Source organism: Thamnophis elegans, chromosome 1 (genome assembly GCF_009769535.1).
Source record: "Thamnophis elegans isolate rThaEle1 chromosome 1, rThaEle1.pri, whole genome shotgun sequence".
Taxonomy (NCBI): Eukaryota; Metazoa; Chordata; class Lepidosauria; order Squamata; family Colubridae; genus Thamnophis; species Thamnophis elegans.
Window position 1 is genome coordinate 130,439,026 of NC_045541.1, and position 14,017 is coordinate 130,453,042.

At 36.9% G+C, this 14,017-nt stretch overlaps 1 protein-coding gene across 1 annotated transcript in view; it reads left to right on the top strand.

The window, feature by feature from the left end:
- Positions 1-124: 124 nt before the first annotated feature.
- LIN52 (lin-52 DREAM MuvB core complex component) overlaps positions 125-14,017 on the top strand; it is a 42,897-nt gene continuing 29,004 nt past the window's right edge. The window contains 6 exon segments of the mRNA XM_032231342.1: positions 125-229; positions 2,802-2,876; positions 4,920-4,957; positions 5,402-5,441; positions 5,444-5,467; positions 8,570-8,653. Of these exon segments, the coding sequence (XP_032087233.1) occupies positions 211-229; positions 2,802-2,876; positions 4,920-4,957; positions 5,402-5,441; positions 5,444-5,467; positions 8,570-8,653 (280 nt within the window). The 5' untranslated portion in view covers positions 125-210.

The window sequence follows — 14,017 nt, forward strand, 5'->3', positions numbered from 1 at the left end:
CGCCCCCTCCAGGCGGAACATGACTGGCCAGTTTTTCTTTTCCCTAGTTACGGCCCCTGGAGGGTTTTTTTTGGGAGAAAGAGGTAGAACGGGAGGGGGGGAAGGAGGCGGAGCGTTCGTGTCTCGTTCGAACAAGAGCTGTCAACAGTACAGACTCCCGCGTGAAAAGGGGGGGGGGGTGGAGATTGCGCTGTCATGTGATGAGCTAAGATGGCGGTCTCTACGGAAGGTAAGAGGCGTTGAGAAAGACGGAGAGGTTTGTAGTATTCTGTCTTCCTATTTCTTATGCTCGCGGTTTACCTATTTTTGAGTAGGCATGTATTGATTACGGGGATAATTAGCCACTTTTCTCCCCCGTTCAGTGGTGTCCGATTCTCCGAATCTGCCTGGACATGCAAGGTTTTGCAGAAGGGGTTTGCCATTGCCTCCTTCATAGATCTGACTGGCACAAGATTATCCAGCTGGCTTTGTGCCTAAGGCGGGACTAGAACTCAGGGTCTGCCGGTTTCTTGCTGATGCCTTAAGCAATTGAACCAGATTGAGTTTCTAATTAGCCAGAAGTCCCTTAAACGCAAGTGGGAACGCTCTTTTTGGTATCGTTCGCTTCTGAACGAATATGCTTAGCATCTTGTTTCACGGAAGCTCATCGTTGGAAACAAATCGTTGTTAAAATGGTTATTGGGTTAGTAATCTGTACAATTTGGGTTAGTAATCTGTACAATTACCTGAGGAATGATGGTTGGCTTGTGTTTTGTTTCACTAAGCGCCAACAGTGGAAAACAAGGTGAATGCCATCACTCTGGAGTAAATCAGACTTTTCCAACTTGCCCTCCCAATGCAGTCCCTGTATGCTGGAAGCCTAAGAGGCCTGGGAAGATTGTAGTAGTTCACAATTTGGGCAGATGAGCTGTGCTGTAGTGTAGTTTCGTTTCTATTGTAGAACTTTTGCTGTTTCTTAATTTAAAAAGCTGGGGTGGGGGGGATCCTTTTTACTTGGAATCTATGAAATGGCTGCTAGGCATAGTAAGCATTTATTAAATTTAAATGCTGCCTATTTCACCAATACAGTGATTCTAGGTAACTTACAATGTGATAAAAAGGGGAAAAAGTACAATAGAATTAAAATTAGAAGTAAATAAAAAAACTAAAAACCAACATTATGAGTGGCCTGGAGGTGGGGATCTTCTCCCAGTCAGCCACTGCAACATAACAAGTCCCTGTCAGGGCCCCAGACCAAGCAGCAGAGCCAAGTTTTCAGGCTCTTCTGGATGGCCGGGAATGTAAGGATGGACTTTGCCTCCAGTGGGTGGCAGCCACAACAGAAAAGGCTCTTTTTCTGGACCCCACTAGCAGAAATTTGGCACATGACACCTTTCTTTTTGGTGACACCTAACTTTGGTATAAACATTCTCTTCCATTTTTTCTGTCCCATGATGTTGCTTTCCTCTTATCTTCAGCTAATTAAAAAGGCAGATTTAAGTTGTCTATATTGTACCAGTGGTAAAGTCTTGTTTTCCTCTTTATTCTGATATTATCCAAGGATAGCTTTGGGGGGGTAGGAATTTGTTAAGAGGCTTTATCATCTATCACCTTGGAGAGAAGATGACTGCAGTAACTGGGAACAAAAGTAGTGAGAGAGTTTAGGAATTGGCAATGCTGGTGTATTATTCTGCAAATTCAAAGATGAGTGGCTCAGCAGTGAGAAAGGGCTTAAGCTAATGGTTCTTAAACTGGGGGGGGGGCTGCCCACAAAGGGCAGTGGTGGGATTCAAATAATTTAACAATCGATTCTCTGCCCTAATTATTTCTTCCAACAACCAGTTCACCAAACTGCTCAGAAACTTAACAACCAGTTCTCCCAAAGTGGTATGAACTGGCTGAATCCCACCACTGGGTAATATTGACATATCCTGGATGTTACAGAGCAATCTGTAACTGTTTGTTGTGAGTCAGGGTCCAGTTTAGGACTGCTGCTGTTGAGATACAGTATTTTTCGGAGTATAAGATTCACCTTTTTCCCTCAAAAGAGAGGCTGGAAATCTGGGTGCGTGTTATACACTGAATGCAGCATTTTTTTGCCTCCTGAAACCCTGTCCTATCACCAAATGGCTGTGCATAGCTTGTAGGAAGCTTTCAGAAAACTCCTGGGGGCCGGGGAGGGCAGAAATGAGCAAAAATGGGCCAAGCTCCAGGAGCACTATATAAGCTTCCTAATGCCCCTTTTTTTTGGACAAAAAATGGGCTCGTTTTTGTGAAAATGGGATTTTTTTTGCTCGTTTTTGCCCCCCCCCCCCTTCAGGAACACTCTACAAGCCTCCTAAGGGCTATTCATGCCCTTTTTTTGGAAAAAAAAAAACAGGCTGTTTTTGGGAGGTTTGCAGAGTGCAAAACCTTTTTAAAAAATTTGCCTCTTAAAAACCTTGGTGCGTCTTATACTCCAAAAAATATGGTATATGTGTAAAATAACAGTCTGTTTTGGGCAAACAAATGACATTTTTTTAGGCCAGGAAAAGGTAATTTTGTCAAACAATTTAAGAACCACTGAATAAATAATCTGATTTGGATAAATCATGTAGTTATGATGATTTGCCAGTTGCAAAATCTGAGTTCTGCTTAGGTACGCATAGGAGTATAATATTATCAATGTAGTATCACTAAAATATTGTGGTTTGAGAGGCAAATTGTTTCTTGTTCATGTTCCAAGCCACTTCTTAAGAAATTTTGTTCACAAGTAAGTGTCTAAAATGGTGCTACTATTGATTTATTTTGGCTTACACATATGTAAATTGATATAATTCTAGGTTCAGACTTGGAAGCCTCATTGCTCAGTTTTGAAAAGTTGGACAGGGCATCTCCAGACTTGTGGCCAGAGCAATGTAAGTAATTGAATAAGTAAATAGTTGTGGATTACTCTAATGTAAAGCAACTTTAACTCTACATTGAAGAGTTGTTATTTCTAGTAAGATGCTATTGCAAGGATTAATAATTAGACCTTTTAGATTCTTAACATATGGAAAAAGACCCTTTTTGAGATAATAGATCTAAGTTTCTAAAGTTTTTGACTAGTTCATACGACAACATTAAAAAGTATATTAATGAATATACTATAATAACTTTGTATGGCCAATATAATTTAGTATTACTTATTTTTAAAAAGCCAAATATCAGTTTGAGTAGCATGCCAGGGCTCTTTAAAAATTATGCAGAGCTAGAATAAAAATTACATTTTCTGCAGGATCAAATCTGGGTCTATCACTGGGACCAGAGGTTTTGTCTTCCGAGCTTTCGGACTCATGCTGGAGCTCATCCTCAGGGAACTCTTCTGTGTACTAAGCACATAGAGAAGTTCCCTGAGAATGGGTTCCAGCATGAGCCCGAAAGCTTGGAAGATAAAACCTCTGGTCCCATTAACTGACTCAGATTGCATCCTGCAACATTATTCTGCGACTCGCATATTCGCCAATATTTGTGATTACACTTTGTCTTATTTAATTTACATTTAAACATAATAAATTGTCTTAATGAAATATTTCCTATTTATTCAGTAATTCAGAGATAAATATATATTTTATACAACTGGAAAAGGATCTCTGTGTTTTTTCCCCATGTTTTCAAATGTTTTGTTGCACAAAAGTGAATCATGGCCTATATAAGGTATTATGTCTTTTATACTGAGGTTTTCTTCACTCCTTATTTCTACTTGGCAAAGTAAGTCAGTAGGATCTCATTGCCTTCTTATTAAGCAAATGGTAAGAGTTGAATACATGCAACTCTTGTATGTAGTGCACTGCAAGAGACTTATTATTTTTCATATATTTGAGCAAAAAAGAAAAGATCAGATGTTCAACGTGTTTCAATCTGAATGAGATGATAACTGAATAATTATTTAAATGTGAATAATAATTACTTGCTTATATTAAAATCATCAGATTTTTTTTTAAATGGGCAAGTGAATCCTTTAACCATTTGAGTTAATATTTGAGGTTGAAGTAAAACAGATCTTGGTTGGAAGTAAAATGCTAGTACATATGTATGTGTTTTTACTGTGATGAGCCGATATGGCATTTAAATGGTGTTTGTTACACTGATGATTCACTGAGCTGTCCTGTTAAAATATTGCTTTTAGCATGCTTAAGTTTGAGCATGTTTATTCATAGACAGAGATTTAAAAGAGCTCAGGAAAGTAATCTTGCATGGTTTATTTCAGAAGTAAATTCTGTTGAGTGTGTGCACATTTAAAAGGTAAAGGTTCCCCTCGCACATATGTGCTAGTCATTCCCAAATCTAGGGGCGATGCTCATCTCCGTTTCAAAGCTGAAGAGCCAGTACTATCCAAGATGTCTCCGTGGTCATGTGGCCAACATGACTAAATACCCTAGGCACACAGAACGCTGTTACCTTCCCACTAAAGGTGGTCCCTATTTTTCTACTTGCATTTTTACATGCTTTCGAACTGCTAGGTTGGCAGAAGCTGGGACAATTAACGGGAGCTCACTCCGTTACATGGCACTAGGTATTCAAACTGCCAAACTGCTGACCTTTCTGATCGACACCGCAGCATCTTAGTCACTGAGCCATTGTGTCCCTTGTATGCACATTTCTCCAGAAATAAATAATGCTGATGTTGTGAATAAACATGTAGGATTAAGTGTAAATGCTACCGTTTTTTTTTTTTTAAAGTGGGATGGATGAAAAGATGGCTTGGTGATAATCAAAAACAATAGTAATAATAGTCACTAAGCATTGCATACCAATATTATAGACACATAGCTTAATAAAACCCTCATAAACTAAGATAAATTTATATATGTGCTGAATTATAATGTAGCAGTTTAATAAAGTGACAGAAATGGTGATTGCCTTTAGAGTTGTGTAAAAAAAAAATCAAACTAAATTAACTATGTCTATCTTGTCTCCAGTACCAGGTGTTGCTGAATTTGCAGCTTCTTTTAAAAGTGTAAGTACTAATATGTAAAGTGTAAGAATTGATGTTTGTCATAAATAGGCAGTGCAGTCCTAAATTCTACAGAAAATGGAGCTTATCACAATAAAAAACAGCTAAGTAGAAAATATTGAATAATTATAAATGTCTAGAAAAATCAATGGAACTACTTAACTTTTTGTTTTCTTACTATGTTTTCTTATATTTTTCCCTCATGCAGTAACAACAAGATTTTACCCTAGCCTAACAAATTGATATTGGCTTTTAAAAAAATACCCTGTATTTGTTGCCTTGAAAAGAATTGCTCCATTGGATAAAGTAATCTGTTTAGAAATCTTTTATTTAATCAGAGTAGAATTTTGTAAAATGTTATAGTTCTGTATTTCAATCAGTTATTATAAATTTTTAAAGGTTTCTAAAATAGATAATAATTTGTTTATGAATGCTTGTTTTTAATAGCCCATCACCAGTTCTCCACCTAAATGGATGGCTGAATTAGAAATGATGATATCGACATGTTGAGAGGTGAGTTTCTAGTCAGTGCTTGATAAAATCATTTTTGTATTACATATATGGTTAATATTAAATGTTATTATCATATAAAGTCTGTTGAGGTTTCTTATCTACCATATGGTGAAGAAATCAACATAATTATTAGGGCCAGTAATTATGATACTTTTTAAGTATATACTTTAGAGGTAAATGAGTTTAATTTGTTTCTAATTTCTTTACTCTGAGTCCTGAGAATATTTTCCTCTCCACACAAACAACCACCAGAAGGATTTTCTTTGCTTCTCCCTTTTTTTTAATCAAACCCTGGGAGTTTTTTTCCCTCTCTATTCTTCAGCCTGCCTATCACCCTTCAAGGTAAGTAACTTACAGATTTGGACACCCTCTTTCCAGGCATGAAGTAAATTAAGTAAACGAAGTGATATATTAAGTGGTTAAAGGGGATTGAGATTGGAGGGCAACAGTTTCCCTTCAGGAAAGCTTAAATGCAACATGCAGACTGCAGAGATACACTGTTGCAATCCTGACATTTTCTGCTTGATGAGGGAAACTATTGCTGCCATCAAATTATTTATTGCTGAGTCATTACCACATTAACTATGTGAAACTTGGGCCATGTTCTAACAATACATATTTGATAACTATATTCCCAGTTCTCAGATGAGCACCAATGCAGTCTGATCTTCATAGGATGGAGAAAATCAAGCTTGGCTCACAATTTATAAGTTTTGACTAAAGCTAAACTCTTGTTTTTTGAATTTGGTCTCCTTAACAGCCCCAGAGAAGCATCAGTATTACTGGACAAATTGATATCGTTCTGCAGAGCTTTTGTAATCAATTAAATATGGACAAGCTAGAGCAGGAGTGTCAAACTCAAGACCTATGGGTCAGATACAGCCTGCGGGGTGCTTAGATTTTGGCCCACAGTGCCGACTTGGAAACAGCAAAGGACTGACCCGTGGCCCACAATGTCTCTGCCAGCATGCAGCCCTCCCAGACTCCATTTTCACTGGCAGACAGTTGCAGGAATACGTTGCAACTGAAAACTGAGCTTGGAAGCCTCTTTTTGCTGCAAAGTGCTTGGCCCACCACAGGTGCCCCTGACGCAAGTGACATAGAGCTGGCCACAACCCTAGCCATGGCCCCCCAGCTCAAACACAACCCTGATATGGCCCTCAATGAAATCGAGTTTGATACCCCTGACATAGAACAAAACAAGAGTTATGCACATTTTGTGTATTCTCTGGGTGTGATTGCTGAACTTTAGCCTCTTGGGACATCTGGGGAACGTGTGGGTTGAAAAAGTCACAATGGCAGCCACAATCACATGACCAAAGCTCCACCTCTTTTTTATATGCTCCTTGTTTTTTTTGGGGGGGGGGACTTGCATGTAAAGTGTCCTGGAGAAAGATAAATCTTTTTATTGGTCAATGTACAAGTAATCCTTGATTTACAACCACAGTTGAGCCCCTAATTTCTGTTGTTAAGTGAGACCTCCCAGCTTCCCCAAGATGAAGCACAACCCTGATGCAGTCCTCAATGAAATCGACTTTGACACCCCTGAGCTAGAGTGACTCTTAAAGACCAAGTTAAAAGACACATAGAATTACAGAACCATATGAATTAACATCCATTGGTCTTAGTGATTAAATATTAATATGGAGTTGAATAACTACCATATATACTCATAGATAAGCCACCCTTGAATTAACCAAAATACTATGAAAATGTACCACCTGCAGATAAGCCAATCTGCAGGGAATCTATTTTCTATGGTATTTTACTTAAAAATTCAAGGATAGGCTTACCTGTGAATGAGTTTATATATGAGTATATACATGGTATGAGTACTTTAACAAGTACTTTACCATATATATTTGCAGATAAACCTATCGATGGATAAACCGAACCCAATTTTGGGGAAATTTGTGATACCTACAATTCTCTGCTTATCCACAAGTATATTCGATTCTTCACTATCTTGGAATTGCCTAATCATAGCATTTTCTATCATAGCCATTCTAATGAAATGCCAGTTGGCTCGTTGGACAGCAATTTAATAAATTTTCCTGTCAGGAAACTGCAAATCTATTGAGTCAATATCAAACGTAATGGAACAAAGTGAAAAAAATATCCTGGAGATTAGATTCAAAACGGCCAGTCATGTCTTGCTTTATTGTAATATAACAACAATATGTAGAAAAAACTAACTTCATTTGTTTACATTATATCTTCCAGGTTGTCCAGATGATAATTACAATATATCTTTTCTTTACTATCAAATAGGTACTCATATACCAATACTAATAGCACTTAGACTTATATACTGCTTCATAATGCTTTACAGCCTCTGTCAGTTTACAAAATCAGCATATTGCCCCCACAATTTGGCCCCTCGTTTTATCAAGGATGGAAGGCTGAATCAACCTTGAGCCGATCAATCGAACTGCTGGCAGTCAGCAGAGTTAGTCTCCAACTGCTGGCAGTCAGCAGAGTTAGTCTGCATTCCACCACGGCTCTTACAGATGTAGTGTCTTTCTGTGTAAACCCAGATACAGTGTGTCCTCTAAAAATAGTGAATTTCATTATATGCAGAATTTGTACAATTGTTATATCAAATTGCCTTTGCTTTCTGCTTGGTTATTATTATAGGTAGTCCCCGACTTACGACCACAACTGAGCCCAATATTTCTGTTGCCAAGTGAGACAGTTCTTAAGTGAGTTTTTCCCCATTTTACTCCCTTTCTTGTCACGGTTGTTAAGTGAATCACTGCAGCTGATAAGTTAGTAACCTGGTTGTGAATCTGGCTTCCACATTGACTTGGCTTGTCAGAAGGTCACAAAAAGTGATCACGTGACCACGGAACACTACAACTGAATCAGTTGCCCAGCAGCTGAATTTTTATCATGTGATCATGGGGATGCTGCAATGGTTATAAGTGTGAAAAAAGGTCATAAGTCATTTTTTTCAGTGCCATTGAAACTTCGAAAGGTCATAAACAAATGGTTGTAAGTCAAGGACTACCTGTATAAGGGTTCAGCTCTAGTAAAAGCATGATTCATTCATTATTAATTATTTAATGACAATGTTTGTAAATTACACACTTGTTTCTTTAGAGCTGGGAAGTCTCACTACAGCTAATCTGATGGAGAAGGTTAGAGGTTTACAGAATTTGGCATATCAGTTGGGACTGGATGAATGTAAGTATTGCACAGATACTTAAAAATATAGTAGGGTTATTGCAGGAAAATGTCATATGTGTATGTATGTCCAATTTGTTCACACTGATTAACTATAGGTAACAAAAATCAGTGATGACTGCAATATATTCTGTTTTGTACTGTTAGTTTATAAAATCTTTCCCGTTCTCATCCTAAAAATGGGAGTGGCTATTTCAAATGATTGTATAAAATTTATTACATAAATAAGTAATACCTATTCCTCCAACCCCTTGCTGCCCTATGGTAGTTTGGAATTCCTGCAGGTTGTAATCCACCAAATCGAAAAGGCATTAAATAAAGTAGACTGCTATATGCCAATGTGATCTTTGTTTCTAGCAATTCAGTACTATATTCATTCCTGAAAGATAGAACAAGCATTATTTTGTTGACATAGATACATAATATAGCATTGATACCATTCTGGATTACATAATATTGACATTTCAGGGCCTGTACTGGCACTATTTTATGAACTGAGGCAGCAGCTGTTATAGATTCCATTCCTAAATACATTCACACTAAAGTCAGCATGCTTATTATTACTATCAGAAATTAATGCAGAAGCTGCAGCATTAGAATAGATCTACGTACTACCCTAGGTGTTTATGCATTTTAGTGAAAAACTTGCTAGCGATGTTTGTCTGCTATGAAATTCATTAAATGTAATACAAATGGAACTGCTCAACTGAAATATGGCAGAAGTGTAGCTCTGAGCCCTTCATAATGATTCTTGTTATAGAAGATTAAATATTACCTTACTGATTGTAAGATAGTGAAATAACTGTTCAAAAGATCTAAGAGATAACAAAATACACCTTACATAGCCTCTGGGTGGCAGCAGATGGCTGATTAGAATCATGATATTGGGAAATACATGTTATGTTAGATTTGGAAGCTCCCATTGACTTCTTAACAATTTTAAGATACATGAATTGGTAAAATGTAATAAGTTAAATTGTGTTAATTTGTTATTTTTCTATTAATGGTCCTCTGTTCTCATAGGCAATTTTTACTGAGAATCATTATCCTTATTGGAAGTTATGCAAATTTAGGAGCATAAAATTTAGATTTCAGAGTTAGTCCTTTGAAACTTAACTGGTTCTTCAGTTAGTTTCAGCTATACATTTGTATACCTTTTATTAATATTTCCCCTAATAAAGCTGTTACTACATTTTCTTTGCTGCCACAAAATATCCTGTTTATTATGTTTTGGATGTTGGTAATCCAAGAGAGTAGTATTCTGTTCCTAAGACTCCTGAAAGAGCATCTCAGAGGCATCACAATTGTAAACCTTTCACTATGTTCACCAAGAGATATTTAAAATAGAGTCTGATACGATTGTGCAAGGCTTTTCAGAAGGCACACTTCGCAAAGCACATTGTAATGAGCAACATAATTCTTCCTTGAATTGTTAAAGTAGTCATGTCTTCTAAAAGGCTTAGTGCTGATTTCAAAAGCTATTTCTAGCTATCTGTACATTCAGAAATGAACTCAGAGCCAATGAAGAGAATAAAATATTAGCAATATAGTAATTAATGTTGTAGCAGTCATATTTTGTCACTCCTATAGATAATACATGGTAATTATCTAACAAACAATTCCTATTATTCATGCATCATTGAAACCAAATAGCCTATAATTTCTAGGTAAGACTATAGTAGCATCCTATCTAAGCTGGTAAAGTGTATTCTTTATAGAAGCTGTCCTGAAGATCCAGTGACAAAGATGGATCTGCAAGCTTCCCAAATTATAAATGTAATGCTTTAAGACACAAGTACATCTTTGGGTAAAAAAAATTTCCCTTAGAAATACTTTCTTGTATAAGCATCACAACTGACTGAACATGTGAATCTTTGATTGATTATATGTCATCCCCGACCGTTCCTAACCTACTCTTTCAGATCTTCCAATAGTTAACATGTTAATAAAGTATTATATCATGTAATATGGCTGGATGCAGGGTGTTTCCCAAAGTAATAGTCCTATAGATCCATAATGATTATTTTCAGCTATCTAGATTACTAATATTTTCCAACATTTCTGATTGCATGCATATGTTAGAAAACTTTCAGATTTTCATTCTGGTACTTTATCTACATTATATTTTTCTGGAGGTAGCAATGGAACCCAAACCTAATTGTCTGAGCAGTCTTGAAATATGTTTATTTTATGTACTTCCTCTCTAGCAAAGGCAAAGTAATCCAGGGCATGATTCTAACACTAGTGAAAGATTGACTATAATAGTAAGAATATTCTTTCGCTCTCCAGACTATCCATAATTGCTTCAAAGATTCTCACAGATCTCTAAAGCAGATTTAGAGATCACCAGAAAGCAGCAAGAAAAGGGGAGGAGGAGTATGATGCTATGGAAGAAACTAAATGGTTACCTTTTTATTTGCAATTTATTTCACTTATGAAAAACTTGAGATATTTTGGGTAAGGATTTTTGCCTCAAAGCTGAAGTATTCAAACGCCAGCTGGAAATTAGGATGTGTAAGGCACTTAAATTGGCTAATTTCAGTATATAATGTTCTTAACTACCTTCAGCCTGGGGATCGTGACCTCAGCTTTTTATCATATGTGTTGGATTGTATGCCACTTTTAGAAGTGAAGGTGGTATGGGAACTTTTAATTGTACCTGTGTGATTATATCCAGTCAGCTCTTAATTTCTTTTGGCTGTCTGAGGTTTCCGACATGCTGTAAATTTCACCAACTTTTTCATTATCTGCAATTTCTTTATGACTTGTGAATCAGAGTGGAGAGAGAGTGTAATTTACAGCAGAGATAAACATGTCCATAAGTCTGTATCTGTGTCAGTAATTGTACTGCTGTCAGTGACTGTCCTGTTTTACAGGGCTCTCTTGGGGAAGAACAGTTTGCTACTAGTGGCAGAGTAGCATTCACTCTTGAGTTTATATTAACATATCAGGAGATTAGTTTGCAATGATTGGGGTGGAAATTGAAGCTAGATATTAGTTACTGTTGGTTTCCCATCCCACTTCTTACTGTCAGCTAATGAATGATAATTAATTGAATTGAAATAGCTACATTTGAAAGACAGAGTAACAGAAAGAAAGCAGTTCCGTGTGAAAATGTAGTTTGGCTGATAATGATATAAAATATGGTAATCATATGTAAAATTACTTGCAAATATTATGGTAATTACTGTAAATATTATCATTTAGTAAACAATCATTTCATTACAATTAAAATAGAATATAGCAAGATTGCATTCTAAACAGTCTACTATGGTTGGTCTCATAGTCAGATATTTAGATTGGGCTTGACATTTCTATCCACCTACTGAGTTCTTCTCAAGGACTTGGGATAGCAGAAGTTTTTTGATGATGTTAAAGATGTTACAGGATGTAAGCTGCCTTTTGCAATGGACCTGGTGTGATTTTGTCAATGCTGATGGTATTCAAGTGATGCTCCGGATGTTTGGGGATTGTACCCAAGGCACCTATTACTATTAGTATTATCTTTGATTTCTTTTGCCACAGTTGTTTTACTTTTATTATTGTCTCAAGATTTCAGTATCAGGAGAAAGAAAATTATGTGAATACCAGGGATTCAGTGTATAATGCTTCTGTGTCCATTTGTAATTGTTGGATAAGGATCACTGACAAAAAAATCATTTTGCAGCTTCTCTGCTAGTTTACACACTATGGATATTTGAAGTAATAACATGGATGTGCCATGTACTTAATTATAATTTCAGTTTTAAGATATTATGTTTATAATGGTATTCATAGTGCATTAGGATGCCATAATAATGACAGCCACATGTATGGTTGTTTTATGTTTGATACTGAATCTCCAAATTCTGAAACTGGGAAAGAATTTGCTGGTTCAGGTTCTGACAAAGCAATCTTCCTGGAACACCAGGTCAGCTGCTGATGCTGTGCTCTTCCTTATTACCATTATCCCATCATGTGCTGCTGTTAGTTTTGCTGGTTTTAGGATTCCTGGACTTGAATCTCAGAGGTAAGCCTTAGTAAAATAACCAGAGATACAGTAATAATGGTATAGATGCGCTGCTTTTTTTTCTGGATACTGGTTTTGAACTATTGTTATGTTACTGGTTGGGTTGGGAGTTGTGTATTCTAGCATACCTTTTTGTCTACTCCCAGTTTTCTTACCCAAAGACAAAGTACAAAACCATTTCCATTGGCTTACCTTGTCTGATTTGGTTATAGAGTACAACGTTTAATTGGTGATTTATTAGGACATAGATATGTATGCCATAAGCCCAAGATTATGCATATTGACTTTTCAGCAGGTTTGAGATTCTTGACATATTTTAGAGGTTTCAATTTTTCACAATCTTTCTTTCTTGCGCAGACTTCTACAAGTCAACATTCCTACTATTAGTTTATAACACAATTTTCACTATTAACTCAGTGAAAGTGTAATACTATGTTAGAAAATAAGACCCTGCAGAAATAGTTACAGCTTCCTTTTTATGCATTCCTGGCCTTTTTATCTTTGAAGAAGCTATCTATGGAATATAATATAATATACTAGGGATCTGAGACAATATCTAAGTGCCTCATTAACTTTTGTAGGCTAGAACATGATAAAATGTCATCAAGTCCTTATCAGATGCCTGATAATCTGCTACAAGCTGGAGTGCCATTAGCTTAAATTCTCAATCAAATACCTTCCTTGAGCTTAAAGAGCAGTGATTAAACATGGAGTGTCCCCTGAGGACTCTACAGCTGTCATGGGGGTTGAAGTCGATCCCCCTCCCTTGCCAACCAAGAGAGAGTTGAGCAAGAGGTCTCACTGGGCGGGCCGTCTTCAAACCCACACGTGCCTGTCCCAGCTGTTCTGTTTTGCCTAATGAATTGCATTACAGGGAGAAACTGGGTATTGTCATCGCAAGCTGCCTTCCCTGGGACCTGAGCCAACCTCAGTAATGACTAATGTTAGTGATAGTAATTGAAATGTGATCACTCTCTGGGGACCCACACCAGCATGATTCTCTCAGGCACTTGTGGCTGATAGAGACCTGTGAATGGCTCAAAAGTGATTTTTAATTGCTCTACTTTCCTAGTTTCATTTTCCAAATATGGTTTCCTTTTTATAGTAATACAACACATTTTCCTCCACACTAGGCAAAGACTATAGTGTCTTAAAAACTATTATATTTTAAATGGATTGATACTATGTTCTAATGTTTTGCCTCCGTATTTTTTTGCCCAATTTTGCCCATATATCTGTTGATATGTAGTGTGCCTTTAAATAGCAGCATAATTCAGCTGATTTGGAGTGGGGAGGTCCAGTCAGCTTGTTCATTAGCTAAGCATTAGGGATGCATTGTGGGTCATTTAAGATTT